Source organism: Salvelinus fontinalis, chromosome 24, assembly GCF_029448725.1.
Source record: "Salvelinus fontinalis isolate EN_2023a chromosome 24, ASM2944872v1, whole genome shotgun sequence".
In the NCBI taxonomy this organism is placed as follows: domain Eukaryota; kingdom Metazoa; phylum Chordata; class Actinopteri; order Salmoniformes; family Salmonidae; genus Salvelinus; species Salvelinus fontinalis.
Window position 1 is genome coordinate 24630061 of NC_074688.1, and position 21911 is coordinate 24651971.

Below are 21911 nucleotides of genomic sequence, written 5' to 3' on the forward strand. Positions count from 1 at the left end.
CAGAGGGAGATATTAAACTTCCCAAATAAAGGATCAAATACTTGATGAGAATTAAGTATTTACTGTCAAATACAAGTCATTCTTGGTAGAATTATCTACACATTTTATCCAACGACATCGAGTGAAAATGTAACAACTGAATATGCCACCATAAAGCCAATGTAGCATATCACTGTTGATCTTCATGTGATGAACCTGATCTCGAGTATCAACCTATGTAAAGTACTCAAACATTGATTGTTATATCTTGTTCACAGAAAATAAATACATTCTGACCCCATTTCTCTCGAATCTATGTCACAGTTCTATATTCGGTCATGTATATACACTGGAAACACAATTTCTGAACCTATTAATACCCATGATTTACTACTAATGCATAATGCAGAAATGTATAGGAGTGTTTGAATTGCTCTGAGACTGAGCTTTTCCTCTGGATCTTAGGGGATGTCCGAATTGCCAAGAGATTCAGAAATGTGCCCAAGGCATAGTTCAACCCAATTACATAGTCTATGATTTCAACTAATTAGCAGAAATTAGTGAGCAAAGGGGTTGTGGTTTAACCCTTAAATGAGGTTTCGCTGAAGGGTTATTATAGCTTCAGAAAAAGTTATTGGGCCAACATACTGTAATAAACCTGGGTGTACACAATAGTGCTGTTTAAAGTAGCCAGACTTCATGAAATCTAAGTTCTATGTATATAAAATTAAGAGGAAAACAAAACTGTCATTTGGAATGATTAATTAGGTCAATGTTTCATCCATTGAATTATTGATTGAACTGCCATTGGGCCAACTTCTCAGAACAAGACAACTTGTACACGCAAGACAATTGTATTGTTATTATTGTAATGACTTGGAATGATGGATTAGTTTTAGTTGAACACAGAGGCTGGTGGAGGGAACTATAGGAGGACAAGCTCATTGTAATGACTGGAATGGAATCAATGGAATGGTACCAAACACATCAAACATATGGAAACAACGTGTTTGAGCCCGTTCCATTGATTCCATTCCAGCCATTACAATGAGCCTGTTCTCCTATAGCTCCTCCCACCAGCCTCCTCTGGTTCAATGCATTCGTCCATATTTATTTATTATCTATCAACAAGCCCCACCCCATCATTAAGCCCCGCCCTAGAGGTATTGAGTGGGATACAAGGGAGCAGCAGTTTGTCAGACATCGCAGTGGCCATCACTTCTCCAGTGAACAACTGAATTCTGAATTAGCATCCTGTCAGGTAAGGTTCTCAAGTTTTCTTGACATTCACTTTTCATTTCAGCAAGCTTTAGTAAACATGATAGATAATATGATATTTAGAAATGTTCAACTATATGTAATGAGTGGGACCCAGATATGCTGATGATGCTATTCAATTAATGATTTTTATGTTTTATTTGGAAAACTAAAGAATTTTTTAATTTACTAAACCAATATAAAGGAGTGGATTCGAGTTACATGATAAGTCAATGCATGGTAGATAAACATTTTTACTGGCTACTGTCGTATTTTTCCTCGGTTATTGCAGACAGTGGAGTGCAAAAGCTGAGGGTCTGTGTTGACATGGTGATTTGCCATACCCACTATCAAGGGATGTGATATGAACGCATGAATCAACAAGTGCATTGTGCGACCCCACAGATCACTGTAGTCAGCGCTGCTGCATCAGCAAGTGGAAAGTGTGATTAGTGGCCTTCTGCTTTCAATAAACAGTACTCATACAGTAGAAATATATAGCCTCTATGTGAATTATACAGTTGAAGTTGGAAGTTTACATACAACTTAGCCAAATACATTTAAACTCAGTTTCCCACAATTACTGACATTTAATCAGAGTAAAAATTTCCTGTCTTAGATCAGTTAGGATCACTACTTAATTTTAAGAATGTGAAATGTCAGAATAATAGCAGAGAGAACAATATATTTCAGCTTTTATTTTTCACATTCCCAGTGGGTCAGAAGTTTACATACACTCAATTCGTTTTTGGTAGCATTGCCTTTAAATTGTTTAACTTGGATCAAACGTTTCGGGTAGCCTTCCACAAGCTTCCCACAATAAGTTAGGTGAATTTTGGCCCATTCCTCCTGACAGAGCTGGTGTAACTGAGTCAGGTTTGTAGGCCTCCTTGCTCACAAGCGCTTTTTCAGTTCTGCCCACAAATTTTCTATAGGATTGAGGTCAGGGCTTTGTGATGGCCACTCCAATACCTTGACTTTGTTGTACTTAAGCCATTTTGCCACAACTTTGGAAGTATGCTTTTGGTCAATGTCCATCTGGAAGACCCATTTGCGACCAAGCTTTAACTTCCTGACTGATGTCTTGAGATGTTTCTTCAATATAGCCACATCATTTTCCTCCCTCATGATGTCATCTATTTTGTGAAGTGCACCAGTCCCTTATGCAGCAAAGCACCCCCACAACATGATGCTGACACCCCCATGCTTCACAGTTGGGATGGTGTTCTTTGGCTTGCAAGCATCCCCCTTTTTCCTCCAAACATAACGATGGTCATTATGGCCAAGCAGTTCTATTTTTGTTTCATCAGACCAGAGGACATTTCTACAAAAAGTATGATCTTTGTCCCCATGTGCAGTTGCAAACCGTAGTCTGGCTTTTTTATGACGGTTTTGGAGCAGTGGTTTCTTCCTTGCTGAGCGGCCTCGCCGTACAAACAATACTATTGTTTGTACAGATGAACGTAGTACCTTCAGGTGTTTGGAAATTGCTCCCCAGGATGAACCAGACTTGTGGAGGTCTACAATTTATTTTCTGAGGTCTTGGCTGATTTCTTTTGATTTTCCCATGATGTCAAGCAAGGAGGCACTGAGTTTGAAGGTAGGCCTTGAAATTCATCCACAGGTACACTTCCAATTGACTCAAATTATGTCAATTAGCCTATCAGAAGCTTCTAAAGCCATGGCATCATTTTCTGGAATTTTCCAAGCTGTTTAAAGGCACAGTCAACTTAGTGTATGTAAACTTCTGACCCACTGGAATTGTGATACAGGCAATTATAAGTGAAATAATCTGTCTGTAAACAATTGTTGGAAAAATTACTTGTGTCATGCACAAAGTAGATGTCCTAACTGACTTGCCAAAACTATAGTTTGTTAACAAGAAATTTGTGGAGTGGTTGAAAAATTTGTTTTAATGACTCCAAATGTATGTAAACTTCCGACTTCAACTGTATGTATTACTACATCATCATTTTTTTATTTCACTTACCAATTTGATATTGCTTCTACAGCTATACAGAACGAGGGTAATATTTCTGAAAAAGCTCTGGTTTGGACTGACAAAATTCCCTCACCTTTCTTGTGCCTCCTGGGATATTTGTCAGTAGCGCCCACCTCAACAGTGACAACATGCCGAAGGTTGTCTGGATTGCTGAGTTGTTGGCTGAGAGTTTTATATTTCAGCTCTGACTGTGCCTCTTAGCTGTACTTTAGAGTGTGGGAAAGAGAGAGGGAGTTGAGAGGAATTCATTTTGGGGGAATGTAATGGTGGTCCTCCTCCTCTTCAACCGAAAAGGAGGAGTAGTGATGGAACCAATGCGCAGCGGATTGTGAAGACATGATATTTATTCAAGAAAAGACGGAAAACACGAAAACGAAATACACTTGACTAATTAACAAAATAACAAAACGGAGTAGACAAACCTGGACATACGAACTTACAATAAAACACGAGAACGCACGAACAGGGAAAATAGCCTACACATAAATGACGATGAACAAACAAACCGAACAGTCCCATATGGTGCGACAAACACTGACACAGGAGACAACCACCCACAACGAACACTGTGAAACAACCTACCTAAATATGACTCAATTAGAGGAACGCCAAACACCTGCCTCTAATTAAGAGCCATACCAGGCAACCCTAAACCAACATAGAAACAGACAACATAGAATGCCCACCCAAACTCACGTCCTGACCAACTAACACATACAACAAACTAACAGAAATAGGTCAGGAACGTGACATAACCCCCCCCATAAGGTGCGAACTCCGGGCGCACCAGCACAAAGTCTAGGGGAGGGTCTGGGTGGGCATCTGACCACAGTGGTGGCTCAGGCTCAGGGCGAGGTCCCCACCCCACCATAGTCAATCCCAGCTTACATTTCCCCCTACAAATGACCACCCTCATCTTACATCCACTAAATCTTTTAGGTAACATCGACACCAGGGGCAGCACCGGGATAGAGGGATAGCTCAGGACAGAGGGATAGCTCAGGACAGAGGGATAGCTCAGGATAGCGAGGTAACTCAGGATAGAGAGGTAGCTCAGGATAGAGGGGCAACTCCGGACTGAAAGACAGCTCCGGACAGAGAGACAGCTCTGGACTGAGGGGCAGTTCTGAATAAATAGCCGCTCTGGGCTGAGGGACAGCTCATGACTGGCTGACGGCTCTGGACGCTCATGGCTGGCTGACGGCTCTGGACGCTCATGGCTGGCTGACGGCTCTGGCAGATCCTGTCTGGTTGGCGGCTCTGGCAGATCCTGTCTGGTTGGCGGCTCTGGCAGATCCTGTCTGGTTGGCGGCTCTGGCAGATCCTGTCTGGTTGGCGGCTCTGGCAGATCCTGTCTGGTTGGCGGCTCTGGCAGATCCTGTCTGACGACTGGCTCTAGCGGCTCCTGACTGACTATCGGCTCTGACGGCTCGGGACAGACGGGCGGCTCTAATGGCTCGGGACAGACGGATGGCTCAGACGGCGCTGGGGAGACGGATGGCTCAGACGGCGCTGGGGAGACGGATGGCTCAGACGGCGCTGGGGAGACGGATGGCTCAGACGGCGCTGGGGAGACGGATGGCTCAGACGGCGCTGGGGAGACGGATGGCTCAGACGGCGCTGGGGAGACGGATGGCTCAGACGGCGCTGGGGAGACGGATGGCTCAGACGGCGCTGGGGAGACGGATGGCTCAGACGTCGCTGCGGAGACGGATGGCTCAGACGTCGCTGCGGAGACGGATGGCTCAGACGGCGCTGCGGAGACGGATGGCTCAGACGGCGCTGCGGAGACGGATGGCTCAGACTGCTCCTGTCTGGCGGAAGGCTTTGGCTGCTCCTGTCTGGTGGAAGGCTCTGTAGGCTCATGGCAGACGGGCAGCTTTGCAGGCTCATGGCAGACAGGCAGTTCATGCACCGTTGGGCAGACGGCAGACTCTGGCCGGCTGAGACGCACTGTAGGCCTGGTGCGTGGTGCCGGAACTGGAGGCACCGGACTGGGGACACGCACTTCAAGCCTAGTGCGGGGAGCAGGGACAGGGCACACTGGATTCTCAAAACGTACTATATGCCTGGTGCGTGGTACCGGCACTGGTGGCACCGGGCTGAGTGCACGCACATCAGGACGAGTACGGGGAGAAGGAACAGTGTGTACAGGGCTCTGGAGACGCACAGGTAGCTCAGTGCGTGGTGCCGGAACTGGAGGCACCGGGCTGGAGACACGCACCATAGAGAGAGTGCGTGGAGGAGGAACAGGGCTCTGGAAACGCACTGGAAGCCTGGTGCGTGGTGTAGGCACTGGTGGTACTGGGCTGGGGCGGGGAGGTAGTGCCGGAAATACCGGACCGTGCAGGCGTACTGGCTCCCTTGAGCACTGAGCCTGCCCAACCTTACCTGGTTGAATGCTCCCCGTCGCCCGACCAGTGCGGGGAGGTGGAATAACCCGCACCGGGCTATGTAGGCGAACCGGGGACACCATGCGTAAGGCTGGTGCCATGTAAGCCGGCCCAAGGAGATGTACTGGTGGCCAGATATGTAGGGCCGGCTTCATGACATTTGGCTCAATGCCCAATCTAGCCCTACCAGTGCGGGGAGGTGGAATAACCCGCACTGGGCTATGCACCCGTACAGGAGACACCGTGCGCTCTACTGCGTAACACAGCGTCTGCCCGTACTCCCGCTCTCCACGGTTAGCCTGGGAAGTGGGCGCAGGTCTCCTACCTGCCCTTGGCCCACTACCTCTTAGCCCCCCCCAAGAAATTTTTGGGTGGTACTCACGGGCTTTTCGGGCTTCCGTGCTAGACGCGTCCCCTCATAACGCCGGTTTTGGGCTTGATTCTCCGGTCTCCAGCCTTGCTTCCTTGCTGCCTCCTCATATCGCCGCCTCTCTGCTCTCACTGCCTCCAGCTCAGCTTTGGGGCGGCGATATTCCCCTGGTTGAGCCCAAGGACCTTTTCCATCCAGCTCGTCCTCCCAAGTCCAGTAGTCCTGTGTATAATCCTGCTCGAACATCCGCTGCTTGGTTCTGGAGATTTGGTGGGTGGTTCTATTCTCCTGGTATTTCTCGGCCCAGAATTTCCTCCCAATTCCAATAGTCCAGTGTAGGTGGGTCCTGTTGTTGTTGCACACGCTGCTTGATCCGATGTTGGTGGGGAATTCTGTCACGATCGTGTGGGAGTGAGACGGACCAAAACGCAGCATGAGGAAAATAAGCCATCTTCTTTTATTATCGAAGAAGGCAAAACGAAACAAAACACTTTCAAACTAACAAAACAACAAACGACCGTGAAGCTACAAAACGTAGTGCACACACACATGCTACAAACGTTCACCATAGACAATTCCCCACCACAAACTAAAGCCTATGGCTACCTTAAATATGGCTCCCAATCAGAGACAACAGAAACCAGCTGTCTCTAATTGGGAACCCATTCAGGCAACCATAGACTTTCCTAGACAACTACACACAACATAGACACAGCTAGACAACTATACTAAACATAAACCCAACTACTCTAAATAAACCCCCTAAACCTTACAATCACCCTGGACACTACAAAACCCACATAAATACCCATGTCACACCCTGACCTAACTAAAATAATAAAGAAAACAAAGAATAGTAAGGCCAGGGCGTGACAGGGAATGAAAATGCTGAAGAGATTGAAAACAAGCAAGCAACAATCAATGAGGGAAATGTGTTGGGGTATCTATTTCGGACAAAGAAGCTGGACATATTTCTCCATTGGTTATCATCATTGGCATCAAGCTATTCTTATATTTTACATTTTTTATTTAACCTTTATTTAACTAGGCAAGTCAGTTAAAAACAAATTCTTATTTATAATATCAGCCAAACCCGGACGATGCTGGGTCAATTGTGCACCGCCCTATAGGACTCCTAATCACGGCCGGTTGTGATACAGCCTGTGTAGTCCTTGACTTTTTCTTATTAAATAGCTATTTTTGGTTGTTAATGAGACCCCAACAGAGAAAATGTAAATCCTTCCGGACCTAAAGACTTGGCTGACCCCTTGTTTGGTGAGTGAATATTGATCAATATAGACCAGAAAAGATGTGCACAATCTGATATCCCTATGCAGGTTGTGTGATCGACCCTCTCAGGATGACGCACCAATTCCCAGCCCTCTCCAGTGGTCAGAAGCAGGAGCTCCAAGAGATTGCCCTTCGTATCGTCACTCCAGGGAAGGGCATCCTGGCTGCTGATGAGTCTGTTGGTAAGTAGGGAGCTCTGTATGTTCTCTCTGCACTGGAAAACAGTTGGAATGAAAATGATTACATAACAATCTACATGTATGTATGGTATTAACAATAACAGTGGGGCCTACTTTCAAGAAATCAGACAAATGTTAATTTCCAGTGGTGCTTGCCAGAACCCTCTACAAAGCAGTGGTACAGGATGGTATCCAATAGATTATTCCGTTTTTATAAATGTAGGTTTACCAGACTGTGAACATGTTTGTTTCTAATGTTCCTGGAAACAGGCAGCATGGCAAAGCGCCTTAACCAGATAGGTGTTGAGAACACTGAGGAGAACCGCCGGCAGTACCGCCAGATCCTCTTCAGGGCTGATGACCGCATCAACAGCTGCATCGGAGGAGTCATCTTCTTCCATGAGACGCTGTACCAGCACGCTGATGATGGCACGCCCTTTGTCAAGATAATCAAGGACAGGGGCATCACTGTGGGAATCAAGGTACTATACGAGCAAAGCGGTCGAAATGGCCAATGGTGATATCTGAAGTATGTTTTATGTCTCTGGTCTTTAGCTTGGGCAAGAATACCTCTTGACCCTACTTCTACTGTATATAACATTATCGAGGGATGGAATGAGAATGTAGAACATAAGGCTACTTGATATGCTCCAATAGACCGTTCCAGGAAGGGAACAGGTTTCAACATTATGGAGGCCAAAAGGTAGCACAGATACACTCGGATCAGGAGTTCTACCCCTGATGGGGTAGATGGGGCAGTGCTATGGGTAGAATGGCTGCTATTAATATCAACACCATCTGGAGGAAAATAAGCTGGCTTTAAGACATGGAGAAGATCAGTGTGAAGGGGAGGGAGGACCGTTGTCATTCTTATTTTTGATCTGCTTTATCTCTTTCTTCAGGTTGACAAGGGTGTTGTCCCCTTGGCAGGAACCAATGGAGAATCTACCACTCAGGGTAGGGCTAAGACCTCTTGGGTTCTAGTCAATCTGATCATCATAACTATCTGAATTTGACAGTTACAACATGTAGTCTGCCACTCATTGGTGAATCGCAATCCTTACCAGCCTTGTGAATTTATTTTTCATCCTAAAGGACTGGATGGGCTCTCAGAACGCTGTGTTCAGTATAAGAAGGATGGGGCAAACTTTGCTAAGTGGCGCTGTGTGTTCAAGATCAGTGAGACCACCCCCTCTAAACTGTCCATTGAAGAGAATGCAAATGTCCTGGCTCGATATTCAAGCATTTGCCAGCAGGTAAGGACTCCACAAATGCAGTTTAATAAAGGCACAATATCAGGTATGATGAAATATCATAATTGCAGGAGGTAACATCAGCAACGCCTTCTAATCATGCGGATTATGTCATTTTTCTTTCACCCAGCATGGGATTGTGCCTATTGTGGAGCCAGAGATTTTGTCTGATGGAGATCATGATCTGAGGCGTTGTCAGTATGTCACAGAGAAGGTGGGACCGTACCCCAACTTTTAACCTATTAGTGTGAAATATGTATTTCTAACATTGCCAGTTTATCATGTTCCATGTGTTCCCCGTGTTGTGCAGGTGCTAGCTGCATTGTACAAGGCCATGTCTGACCATCATGTGTACCTGGAGGGCACTCTGCTCAAGCCCAATATGGCCACTCCTGGCCACAACTGCCCCACCAAATACAGCGCAGAGGAGGTCGCCATGGCAACGGTTACAGCCTTGCGCCGCACCGTCCCTCCTGCTGTCACGGGTAAGGTCATAGGCCATTGACCAGTTATATTGCCTCTCACTCTCAATGAAGCTCAGAAATAGAGTACATGCAATACCAAGTGTCAGATTCAGTCACTATACCAGTGATTTGGCATTATGAACATATATTCATTTATTGGCAGTTTGTAAAGCACTTATGGTGCTGATAGAAATCCATTAACTGTTCACTCACAGCAATTTCTATTTATTTTCTGTGTGTGCAGGAGTAACGTTCCTGTCTGGGGGTCAGAGTGAAGAGGAGGCCTCTGTCCACCTGAATGCCATCAACAACTGCTCCCTGGTGAAGCCCTGGGCCCTCACCTTCTCGTACGGCCGAGCCCTGCAGATCTCCGCACTCAAAACCTGGCGTGGACATAAAGAGAATGAGAGTGCTGCCACTGAGCAGTTTATCAAGAGAGCAGAGGCATGTACATCACTTTGTTTTCAGCATCTTGATCAACCTGGCTTTCATCTTTTAGCACTTAGTGTTGTTGAGGAACATATTTCTTTTTTTTTAGCATTTCACCATTTTCCGAGTGGAACGGTCATCTGAGGAAGTGATCTATGTATTCAGCTGACATGAAGTGAGTTTCACCCCTAACAGTGTTTGTGTGTTTGCCCCTCATACCCCCAATCCCTTTCTCTCACTATCAGGTGAATGGCTTGGCCTGTCAGGGGAAGTACACTGGTGGCGGGGACAGTGAATCTGATCAGATCTTTGTGGCCAATCATGCATACTGAAGAGCCAGTGATGCCTCACATTATAGCTTTGGCTAACCAATAGCATCGTACACTGTCACTGCAATACCAATGGCCAATCGCAGGCATGTGCTGTCTACAATCTGTATTCTAGGAGTTGTAATATAGTTACTTGAGTGTACACACTTGTTATTAAAAGAAATTGCACATTGGTGGACACACTAGATGTAAGGGTCTAATGAAATTAGTCATTGACGGATGGCATTTGATTAGACACTTTCAACAATATTATTGTAACCTCTGAGATGACAACATGTTCTTGTGGTAGTATCTCGCAAAGTGAAACCTAACTGATGTTTGGTTGATTCATTATTTATTTTGATGAGATCCAGAATCAACTTCTGCCATGTAAAGCCACTTTCCAAACTGCTGCACTAAGCATTAGATAGGGTGCGTGGAGTAGGCCTATTGTGTGTGACGAGAATGGAGAACTCTAGCTTTCTTGAAGAGACCATATTGCCATTCCAAATTCTGGATTTATGATGGGATATGTGTGTCTAAACAAAATAGCTGTGTGAAGATTCTATTTTGTAGAAATTGTGTGTGTGTTCTAGCATAGAGGCAGAAAGTTCCAAAAACGTGGTTTTGGATGAACTAATGGACAGCTGGACTTAACAGTAAATAGTGTTGGTGGAAAAATGTTATTTTTGTGACTTAGCTAAGTATTGTTCTCTATGCAACTGATTATCAAATACTGTAGTGCAAAAGTAATAACAATAAATTGTGTTGAGTTGAAACAATCTGGGAATTCTGGTTTTATTTCTCATAAATTAATCTTGGTTAAACCAGAATTAAAATATCCCATAATTTGGTCAGATGCTCATGCTCCATAGTCTGTCCATGAGAGACTAGGCCTACTCACAAATAAAACTAATTTTAACTGCACCAAAGAGTAGGCCTACCTACACATTGCATGATTTTTACATTATTTTCTACAGTAGAGTCAAACTGAGAATGTTATACAGTTCTTGATTTTAACAGAATTCTTAGTTAATTTATCCTCACCCATAAACTAGTAGTCTACTTGTAGCTTGTCATCTGATTTGCTCTCCCATACCATGGTCCATGGCACCATCTACTGGCTTAAGAGTAGTTGACGGTGATATATTAGGGTGTTTTCACATAGTCCTCTTTAAAAATAACCCATCTCAGTCCTCTTTAGGATGAACAAAAAAAAGCTAAAGAACTAATTAATTGTTGTATTCACACTGCCCTTGCCTCTGAATGAGGACTAAACTATTTTGCCAGTTCACTTCACCTATGTTGTGGACTGAGTCCTCTTTGCATTCACATTGATATGTTTAGAAAGGAACCAAAATCTTTTTCCAACATGCACTCTGGGTTTTTACAAAGTGCAGGACAAGCCATTCAATCAGAATGTGTTATCGGACAGCTAGATATACCTACTTACATTTTGGAAGCTAATAGATTGCATTTCATTAAAATATCAGACACAATAATTTCATCAGAATATACTATTAACATGTACAACAGAATAACTGCAGAATAAATAATGCTGTAATTGAAAATTGTACACCCAATGTAGGCTACTGCCCCTTTAAGAGCTAGAATACTGTATATAAACTTTCCTACTGTGTTATTGACTTGTTTATTGTGTTATTGGCTTGTTTATTGTTTACTCCATGTGTAACTCTGCGTTGTCTGTGTCACACTGCTTTGCTTTATCTTGGCCAGGTCGCAGTTGTAAATGAGAACTTGTTCTCAACTAGCCTACCTGGTTAAATAAAGGTGAAATAAAAAAAATGATTTTGTACCCAACGTTGTGATTCTTACCAAATAGATTTTCTTCTCACACTATTCAAACCCCACAATCAATAAACAGCTGATTAAGCTCTCTTAGCCTATAGATCAAATATTGCAAACAAATACTATTAACTAAAAACTCCACACATTCATCATCTTTTCTCTTGTGGCACCAATGTGAGTGTTTAGGGAAAGGGAAACTGTCGCAGTAGTCTAGTGTGTGGTGCGGGAATAATGACAAACTAACCTGAGGAGCTTCGCGTTCACATTGCCCTAAAAGAATTGGAACCCGACCGCAGAATTCAAGTGAACTCTCAGTTCGTTTCGCTTTTGGGCCCCTTGAGGGGTTAGAGTTCCTTTGGAGTGTTCACACCGCACAGAAAATTAAGCGCATCGCACTGGGTTCACAAACATTCGCTGAAAGGGTCGGGACCAAGCGTGAAACATTAGGCTCCAAGAAGGTCCTCATTCATAAACAGTGTATGTGTGTATATACTTTGTAAATGCAATACTATTGGTGTAGGCCAGCCTATAATAATAGGTTGCTGGCCACTACTCATAAGGCCAATTGATAAATTATGACGATTTAAAATTGCAAGGCGATAATGGCCAAACAATTATAATCGAATAATCTGCTCACCTGAAACCTTCTTAGCTGAAATTATTCGCATAATTATACCAATATCACACACCTGTGTTTATTGATTTAACATGTATTCTATCAGGGAGGCATACTGACACCCAGGTCTCTTTAACAGGTGAACCCTGTACAACTGTGGACTATTTTGTTTGGCGGAGGTAGGCATTTCTAGAGTTCTCTACTGGGCACATTTCCGGTATTCATGAATGCCCTCGCGACGAAGCGCGGTTCTGCACCGGGAGAAGTGTAGCTAGCAGACAACTTTAAGCGCGATTGATACCTTATTTTGTGTTTATGCACTATACTCATATGGTTTTCTAATCGGTTGTGATCTTCTCGAATAACGTTTTGCGAACTCGCTTTTTATTTCAACCTAAGGCTAAAATAAAATAGCTAACGTTAGCTACTATGTCGGGAGGCGTCGTGCGAGGCCCTGCAGGAAATAACGATTGTCGTATTTACGTCGGAAATCTACCCCCTGATATTCGCACCAAAGATGTCGAGGACGTGTTTTACAAATATGGAGCTATTCGCGACATCGACTTGAAAAATCGAAGAGGAGGACCTCCCTTTGCCTTTATCGAATTTGAAGATCCCAGGTTGCTAAAGGCTAGCTTGTTAGCAACTTGTGCACTGCTCTAACGTTACTAGTTAGCCAGCTAACGTTACTATACTGTAACTTGAATATCTATTCTCATGCGACGTCGTTGTAAATTGACTTAGTTTGCAGATGTAACTAACGTTAACGTAACTAGCTATTTTCGTTTTAAGAATGTAACGTTAATTGGCTTGATCGCTAGTTTCTTCTCTTTCTGCAGTGGCACATTGTGAAGGTGTCTTTGTTTGCGGCTAGCCGACTAAACGCCACGAGTTATCGTAAACTGTTTAGTTTAGCCGGCTAATGAGGTACACCACAGGGTGCTGTGTGGACGATTGTTTAACTAACATGTTCTATTATCACTTTTTCAGGGATGCCGACGATGCAGTGTACGGACGAGACGGCTATGACTACGACGGTTATAGGCTGCGAGTTGAATTCCCTCGGAGCGGCAGGGGTGGGGGGAGAGGCGGCTTTGGTGGTGGTGGGGGTGTTGGTGGGGCCCCTAGAGGCAGATACGGGCCGCCATCCAGACGCTCCGAGTACAGGGTCATTGTCTCAGGTGAGTTGTGTAACTAGGGTGTTGGAGACTTACCATTGCTGAGGTCTCATTTTCAAGTGTACTGAAAGGGTCGCCACTGGTCAGTGATGGCACCGAATCATTTGTCTGGAGTCTTAATTTCAACACGTTCTGTCCAATATCTCAAGATAGGGTTGTCATATTCTAATTACATTTTCAGGGCTGATGTGGAACAGAGTAGGTTAAAATAAACTGATCTTATGCAAATGAGGCAGTACTGAATACATCATTACAATAATTTAAGACTAATAGTTTTACGGTAGGGTCCTCATATCTTCGTGCTTTGTGAAAAACAGACTATGCAAATTAGCTACTTAATATGATAATTCCTATGTACGGAAGAAAATGTCAGCATAGCATGTTAAACCCATTAATTTAAAGTACCAGTCTTATGTAACAATACCAAATGTAACATACTAATTTGAGTGTTCCAGATTTACGTCTAGTCAGGGCATTCTGGAACATATGAGGTGAAGGAAAGACGTACCTTTACTTCCGTCCAAGGACGTCTGGTCACCGTAAAACACCCTCAGGACTTTCCCATACTTGTTTGCTATACAATGTCACATCGATCTTACTCGGGTAGAATGAGGAATACTCCTTGCAAATATGAACATGAATTTCGCAGGTTTCATAAATTCTGTCCCACAGAATTGGACATTCTAAGCATGGTACTTACTTTACATTTGGGCTCATATCATGTAAATATCACAACTTACAGTATTGTGATTTTTGTTTTAGACATGGTTCAAATCAAGCTTATTTTATATAGCCCTTTGTACATCAGCTAATATCTCGAAGTGCTGTACAGAAACCCAGCCTAAAACCCCAAACAGCAAGCAATGCAGGTGTAGAAGCACGGCGGCTAGGAAAAACTCCCTAGAAAGGCCAAAACCTAGGAAGAAACCTAGAGGGGAACCAGGCTATGAGGGGTGGCCTTCTTCTCTTCTGGCTGTGCCGGGTGGAGATTATAACAGAACATGGCCAAGATGTTCATAAATGACCAGCATGGTCAAATAATAATCAGGAGTAAATGTCAGTTGGCTTTTCATAGCCGATCATTAAGAGTATCTCTACCGCTCCTGCGGTCTGTAGAGACTTGAAAACAGCAGGTCTGGGACAGGTAGCACGTCCGGTGGACAGGTCAGGGTTCCATAGCCACAGGCAGAACAGTTGAAACTGGAACAGCAGCAAGGCCAGGTGGAGTGGGGACAGCAAGGAGTCATCATGCCTGGTAGTCCTGACGCATGGTCCTAGGGCTCAGGTCCTCCGAGAGGGAGAGATCCGATGATACCCCCGGACAGGGCCAAACAGGAAGTATATAACCCCACCCACTTTGCCAAAGCACAGCCCCCACACCACTAGAGGGATATTTTCTGGTTAACTTCCACGTTCAGGTTTTCAAATGATTTATTAATTTGATGACCATTGACGTTTAGTGATTTACTTGATCACCTCTTTTTGTAGAATTCTCGCATAGGTGATGCGACAAACAATTGACTCTAACACCCTTGTGTAATGTGGGTTGGGTTTATATTAGAAGTCAACAGATTATGATTTTAACACCGATTTATCGGAGGACCAAAAAAGCCAATACCGATTTAAATCGGCCAATTTTTATTTATATATATATATATATATATTTTAATATATACACTGCTCAAAAAAATAAATGGAACACTTAAACAACACAATGTAACTCCAAGTCAATCACACTTCTATGAAATCAAACTGTCCACTTAGGAAGCAACACTGATTGACAATAAATTTCACATGCTGTTGTGCAAATGGAATAGACAAAAGGTGGAAATTATAGGCAATTAGCAAGACACCCCCAAAAAGGGGGTGATTCTACAGGTGGTGACCACAGACCACTTCTCAGTTCCTATGCTTCCTGGCTGGTGTTTCGGTCACTTTTTAATGCTGGCGGTGCTCTCACTCTAGTGGTAGCATGAGACGGAGTCTACAACCCACACAAATGGCTCAGGTAGTGCTGTTCAACCAGGATGGCACATCAATGCGAGCTGTGGCAAAAAGGTTTGCTGTGTCTGTCAGCGTAGTGTCCAGAGCATGGAGGCGCTACCAGGAGACAGGCCAGTACATCAGGAGACGTGGAGGAGGCCGTAGGAGGGCAACAACCCAGCAGCAGGACCGCTACCTCCGCCTTTGTGCAAGGAGGTGCACTGCCAGAGCCCTGCAAAATGACCTCCAGCAGGCCACAAATGTGCATGTGTCAGCATATGGTCTCACAAGGGGTCTGAGGATCTCATCTCCGTACCTAATGGCAGTCGGGCTAACTCTGGCGAGCACGTGGGGGGCTGTGCGGCCCCACAAAGAAATGCCACACCACACCATGACTGGCCCACCGCCAAACCGGTCATGCTGGAGGATGTTGCCGGCAGCAGAACGTTCTCCACGGCGTCTCCAGACTCTGTCACGTCTGTCACATGTGCTCAGTGTGAACCTGCTTTCATCTGTGAAGAGCACAGGGCGCCAGTGGCGAATTTGCCAATCTTGGTGTTCTCTGGCAAATGCCAAACGTCCTGCACGGTGCTGGGCTGTAAGCACAACCCCCACCTGTGGACGTCGGGCCCTCATACCACCCTCGTGGAGTCTGTTTCTGACCGTTTGAGCAGACACATGCACCTCCGCCTGATGGAGGTCATTTTGCAGGGCTCTGGCAGTGCACCTCCTTGCACAAAGGCGGAGGTAGCGGTCCTGCTGCTGGGTTGTTGCCCTCCTACGGCCTCCTCCACGTCTCCTGATGTACTGGCCTGTCTCCTGGTAGCGCCTCCATGCTCTGGACACTACGCTGACAGACACAGCAAACCTTTTTGCCACAGCTCGCATTGATGTGCCATCCTGGATGAACTGCACTACCTGAGCCACTTGTGTGGGTTGTAGACTCCGTCTCATGCTACCACTAGAGTGAGAGCACCGCCAGCATTCAAAAGTGACCAAAACATCAGCCAGGAAGCATAGGAACTGAGAAGTTGTCTGTGGTCACCACCTGCAGAATCACTCCTTTTTTGGGGGTGTCTTGCCTATAATTTCCACCTTTTGTCTATTCCATTTGCACAACAGCATGTGAAATTTATTGTCAATCAGTGTTGCTTCCTAAGTGGACAGTTTGATTTCACAGAAGTGTGATTGACTTGGGAGTTACATTGTGTTGTTTAAGTGTTCCCTTTATTTTTTTGAGCAGTGTATTTGTAATAATGACAATTGCCACAATACTAAATGAAAGCTTATCTTAATATAATACAAAATCAATTTAGTTAAGTAAATAATGAAACATGTTCAATTTGGTTAAAATAATGCAAAAACAGTGTTGGAGAAGAAAGTTAAACAAGTCCAATACAGCAAATGAAGGATAAACATCTTGTTAATCTACCCATCGTGTCCGATTTTCAAAAAGGCTTTACAGCGAAAGCACAACATATGATTATGTTAGTTCAGAGCCAAGTCAAAAAAAGCAGAAATATAGATAAAATTAATCACTAACTAACCTTTGATCTTCATCAGAGGACACTCATGGGACATCATGTTACACAATACATGTATGTTTTGTTCGATAATGTGCATATTTATGTCCAAAAATCTCTGCATTGGCGCGTTACGTGCAGTAATGTTTTGATTCCAGATGTTTTTGCAGATAGCCACAGAAATACTCATAATAAACATTGATAAAAAATACACGTAATATTCACAGAATTAAAGATAGACTTCTCCTTAATGCATCTGCTGTGTCAGATTTCAAAAAAACTTTACGGAAAAAGCATAATGTGAGTACGGCGCTAAGAGCCCAACCCAGCCAAAGAAATAGTCGCCATGTTGGAGTCAACAGAAGTTACAAATAACATGATAAATATTCACTTTGATCTTCATCAGAATGCACTCCCAGGAATCCCAGTTCGACAATAAATGACTTTGTTCCATAAAGTCCATCATTTATGTCCAAATAGCCATTAGTTGTTAGCGTTTTCTGCCCAGTAATCCATCTTCATGAGCACTGCGTCCAGACAAGAACTCAGAGTTCCGTTACAGGTCGTGGAAACATATCAAATGATGTATGGAATCAATCTTTAGGATGTTTTTAACATAAATCATTAATGTTTCAACCGGAGAATTCCATTGTCTGCGCAAAGCATTGGAACGAGAGCCAACTGTCGGGAGTGCGCGTCACGAGCCTGAGACACTCTGCCAGACCCATGACTCATTCAGCTCCCATTCCCCCCTCCTTTATAGCAGAAGCCAGAAACAAGTTTCTAAAGACGGTTGACATCTAGTGGAAGCCTTAGGAAGTGCAATTTAACCCCATACACACTGTATTCGGTAGGCCAAGCTTTGAAAAACTACAAACCTCAGATTTCCCACTTCCTGGTTGTATTTCTCAGGTTTTCACCTGCCATATGAGTTCTGTTATACTCAGACATCATTCTAACAGTTTTAGAAACTTCAGTGTTTTTTATCCAATATTACTAATAATATGCATATATTAGCATCTGGGACAGAGTAGCGGGCAGTTTAATCTGGGCACGCATTTCATGCAAAAGTGAAAGTGCTGCCCTCTATCCCAAACAAGTTAAGAAGTTTTAGGTTGTAGTTATTATAGGGCTCTCTATCATTTGTATTTCATATACCTTTGACTATTGGATGTTCTTATAGGCACTATAGTATTACCAGCCTAATCTTGGGAGTTGATAAGCTTGATGTAATAAACGGCGCTGTGATTCAAGCATTGCGAAGAGCTTCTGGCGAATGCAGGAAAGTGCTGTTTGAATGAATGCTTACGATCCTGCTGCTGCCTACCACCTCTGACTGCTATGTCAAATCATAGACTTAATTATAATAAACACACAGAAATATGAGCCTCCGGTCATTAATATGGTCAAATCCGGAAACTATCATTTCGAAAACCAAATATTTATTATTTCAGTTAATTACGGAACTGTTCCGTATTTTATCCAACGGGTGGCAACCCTAAGTCTAAATATTGCTGTTACATTGCACAACCTTCAATGTTATGTAAAATTATGGCAAATTAATTCCGGCCTTTGTTAGGAAGAAATGGTCTTCACACAGTTCGCAACGAGCCAGGCGGCCTAAACTGCTGCATATACCTTGTGCTTTTGTTAAAACACCACCCGTTTGGCGACGTAAGCTGTGATTCGACGATAAATTAACAGGCACCGCATTGATTATATGCAACGCGGGACAAGCTAGTTTTAAACTAGTAATATCATCAACTATGTGTAGTTAACTAGTGATTATGTTAAGATCGATTGTTTTTTATAAGATAAGTGTAATGCAAGCTAGCTACTTATCTTGGCTCCTTGCTGCACTCGCGTAACAGGTGGTCAGCCTGCCACGCAGTCTCCTTGTGGATTGCAATAGGTTACCGATTGTCATGAACACTTGAAATCGGCCCTAATTAATCGGCATGGCGATTTAATCGATCAACCTCTAGTTGATATACATAATATGTTGCACTGCATGCCACCATGTTGACCTACTGTACAAACGGTAACTTAAGTCTTTAATATTTCAACAACACTGTGCTGGTGGTCTTCTGTATTTCACTAACAAATGGACTCCCTGTGTTAACATAGCAGGTGTAAAGTAATCACCTGAAACTAGGTCCCCTACATACTGGGCTGCATTCAGTATGACCAGTTGAAAAACTAGGAGGGGTTGGGGAACGCTGTCAACATGGCCACTGCCCTTTATATACTCGTCATACCCAGCGACCGTAACTTAGTTCAAGAATGTATCAAACGTCGAAGTCAACTGAACGCACCTCGGGTCTTGGCGAGAAGGAAAATAAACTGTTGGGCAGACCTCTTCTGCACTGTTCAACCAATCCAGTAAATGTGGAGGAGGAGTTAAGATGGAGTATCGCTGGAACATCTGGTTTTTGGGTACTCTGCAGAGGCTACCCGCTGATTGGCTAGTTACTTTTTCGCCAGATGGAAGCGGTGGTCTTTTGGTCCACTAAATATTGATAGTTATTTCATATCCATGTCTTCTACATTAGTTCATTGTTTCTGGTGGGGTAGAACCAGCCTGGTTTAGTTATTCTCTGTGCAGATTCTGAATTATACTGCTATGCCACAGATCTATTGAGCAAGTTTGTACTATTGAGCAAAGTGTTGAAAGTTATCACTGAGTAAAACATATCTAATTTATATGCTCTTCTCTCCAAAGGGCTTCCTCAGAGTGGCAGCTGGCAGGACCTCAAGGATCACATGCGTGAGGCTGGGGATGTATGTTATGCTGACGTTTTCAGAGATGGAACTGGAGTTGTGGAGTTTGTGCGCAAAGAAGACATGACCTACGCTGTTCGAAAGCTGGATAACACCAAATTCCGATCACACGAGGTATGCTTTCAGGTTTGATTGGTTGTTCATGGATTTGATTGTAAGGATATGATTCTATTTTTGTTAAAGATAACTAAAGTGACTAATAACACTTGAATCTTTCCCCTCAACCTTTCCCCACTTTCAATCCAGCGACTACTTGTGCAGCCTTTCAAGAACTGAAGGCTTGTTTTGATGCAATGGAAGGAACCGTTTGAGGTGGAAATACTTTTCGTTTCAACGTCCAGTTCTTTTTGTGTGTCTACCAGGGAGAGACCGCTTACGTTCGCGTGAAAGTAGATGGTCCCCGCAGCCCGAGCTATGGAAGATCACGTTCCAGGAGCCGCAGTCGAAGCAGGAGCCGCAGCGCAGCCAGTCGCAGCCGCAGCAACTCTCGCGGTGGTGGTACCCGTGGTGGCAGAGGATCTCCTCGCTACTCTCCTCGCCATAGCCGCTCTCGCTCCCGTTCCTAAACTCTGTGTTGTCCTTTTGGTGGATCCCCTGTAAACAGTTCCCCTCTCCACTTGTTTTTACCCCCTTTTGAGTTTTTCCAGAAGTCAACTATAGATTTGAATTTTTGCATTGCATCTCCTGATGTCCTAGTGGAAGGTCTTGGTATGTAGGTGTATCCCCTCCTGTCACCTTTCCTCCCTCCCCTGACCCTCCCTACTTTAGTCATTTTGTTTTGATCCCTTTCAATTCATTTTGATTTACCTATTGTCTGTCCTCAATTTTTGCAACACTTGAAACCCGGTTGTTCTTTTTAATGAGATCAATGTTTTTGTAAGTGTTGGAAAATTGAGATGTACTTTTTCATGGGATGTCGGGAGTCTCATTGCTAAACTGTTTTACCCTTGTGTCTTCCTTTAGACATCTGAAGATAAGGATTAAAGAGTGATTTGGAATAAAAGTTGTGGAGCACATTTCATTTGTTTGATCAGGATAGGACATCTTAGGAGGAGTCAGGTCGAGGCAATGGTATGCTTTAGTATTGATTATTTGCATCTATCGATAAAATTGTTGCTACAGGATGCATGATTCTCTTGAATGTGGCACAATTTTCTATATTATATATATATATATATATATATATATATATATATACACTTATTGTTTGGCAACCTTTTTTAAGCACTGATAAACAGTGCATGTATTTGGTTTTGTGCCAGGACCAATGTCCTTAGGTGTACCTTTTCGACTTTAATGTTACATAAGAACCCTTTATCTTTTCTTCTATAGATGCTGGTTTAATTTGACAGGGGCTCTGGGCTTGTTTCAGCTCAAACATTGAGAAATATATATATTTTTTAATTAAACTGAATTTGATGATTTTGGTGCTCAGACATTTTTTAAATTGATCATTAGTAGTGACATGTCATGAGTGCACAATATAAGAAGTGGGCTGGGCCCAAATCAGACATGATTCTAATGGTTTCCCTCTGATTTTTCCCTGGTATTTCAAGGTTTTGATTGGAGGAGTGGCTCAGTGGATCCCAATCCTTGGAGCCGGATCAGTGGAGCGTTTAGGGAAGGGATAGGCAAGGATGGATGCTTGGAACGGGATCCATTTTCCAGGAATCAAATCAATTGAACTAATTAAGGAATCGTAGATGCAACTTTTTGAATGGCCCAGTTTATTTCAATTTTTGAGCGGTAAATATGCGCAGAGTCTTAAGGATTATTTACGTTTTTGGAGTAAGAGAAGGAAACTGAGGACCAGGAAGTTGGATCAAAGGATGCAAGGAGTCTGGTAAATAAGGCATTAAAATGTGGGATGGTTGGGGATTATATTTAGTATAGTTAGTCTGTCTTTATTACTTAAATTTACTCTTTCAGTTTAGCATTTTCAATAAAATCCTGAAAAGACATACCTGGTTTTTAGTTTTTTTTTCTTTTGAATGAATGTTAAAGCTGATCTTCATGGCCCTATGATGTAATAAGAGAAGATACATGCTTATTTGTAGTCCTAATTGAAAACCCTAGTAAACCATCTACTCCAATGTA

The 21911-nt window shown here is 43.6% G+C and overlaps 2 protein-coding genes across 4 annotated transcripts; both read left to right on the forward strand.

Moving 5' to 3' along the window:
* The first annotated feature begins 1141 nt into the window (after positions 1-1141).
* LOC129822203 (fructose-bisphosphate aldolase C-like) lies at positions 1142-10706 on the forward strand. Its single transcript, XM_055880275.1, has 9 exons — positions 1142-1240; positions 7339-7473; positions 7741-7952; positions 8373-8427; positions 8566-8726; positions 8854-8937; positions 9034-9208; positions 9432-9631; positions 9862-10706. The coding sequence occupies exons 2-9, from the start codon at positions 7362-7364 to the stop codon at positions 9946-9948; spliced, it is 1086 nt and encodes a 361-aa protein (XP_055736250.1). The 5' UTR covers positions 1142-1240; positions 7339-7361; the 3' UTR covers positions 9949-10706.
* A 1851-nt stretch (positions 10707-12557) lies between these two features.
* Positions 12558-21775, forward strand: LOC129822204 (serine/arginine-rich splicing factor 1B-like). 3 transcript variants are annotated; one of them, XR_008754463.1, is made up of 5 exons: positions 12558-12969; positions 13340-13530; positions 19756-19928; positions 20177-20885; positions 21371-21775. XR_008754463.1 is itself a non-coding variant. In XM_055880276.1 (4 exons), exons 1-4 carry the CDS (start codon positions 12779-12781, stop codon positions 20378-20380), a joined length of 759 nt encoding a protein of 252 aa, XP_055736251.1. In that variant the 5' UTR covers positions 12558-12778; the 3' UTR covers positions 20381-21775. The 3 variants fall into 3 exon arrangements, 2 of the variants coding, with proteins under 2 accessions (XP_055736251.1, XP_055736252.1); XM_055880276.1 differs by having other exon boundaries at positions 20177-21775; XM_055880277.1 differs by lacking the exon at positions 21371-21775 and having other exon boundaries at positions 20061-20268.
* Positions 21776-21911: the final 136 nt, after the last annotated feature.

Excerpts from the sequence above, each read along its gene's own strand:
- LOC129822203 (XM_055880275.1), top strand. The coding sequence starts at position 7,362 with ATGACGCACCAATTCCCAGCCCTCTCCAGTGGTCAGAAGCAGGAGCTC. Across the intron at positions 8,727-8,853 it reads ATTCAAGCATTTGCCAGCAG|CATGGGATTGTGCCTATTGT; the intron begins GTAAGGACTCCA and ends TCTTTCACCCAG. Across the intron at positions 9,209-9,431 it reads CGTCCCTCCTGCTGTCACGG|GAGTAACGTTCCTGTCTGGG; the intron begins GTAAGGTCATAG and ends CTGTGTGTGCAG.
- LOC129822204 (XM_055880276.1), top strand. The coding sequence starts at position 12,779 with ATGTCGGGAGGCGTCGTGCGAGGCCCTGCAGGAAATAACGATTGTCGT. Across the intron at positions 13,531-19,755 it reads GTACAGGGTCATTGTCTCAG|GGCTTCCTCAGAGTGGCAGC; the intron begins GTGAGTTGTGTA and ends TTCTCTCCAAAG. Across the intron at positions 19,929-20,176 it reads CCAAATTCCGATCACACGAG|GGAGAGACCGCTTACGTTCG; the intron begins GTATGCTTTCAG and ends TGTGTCTACCAG.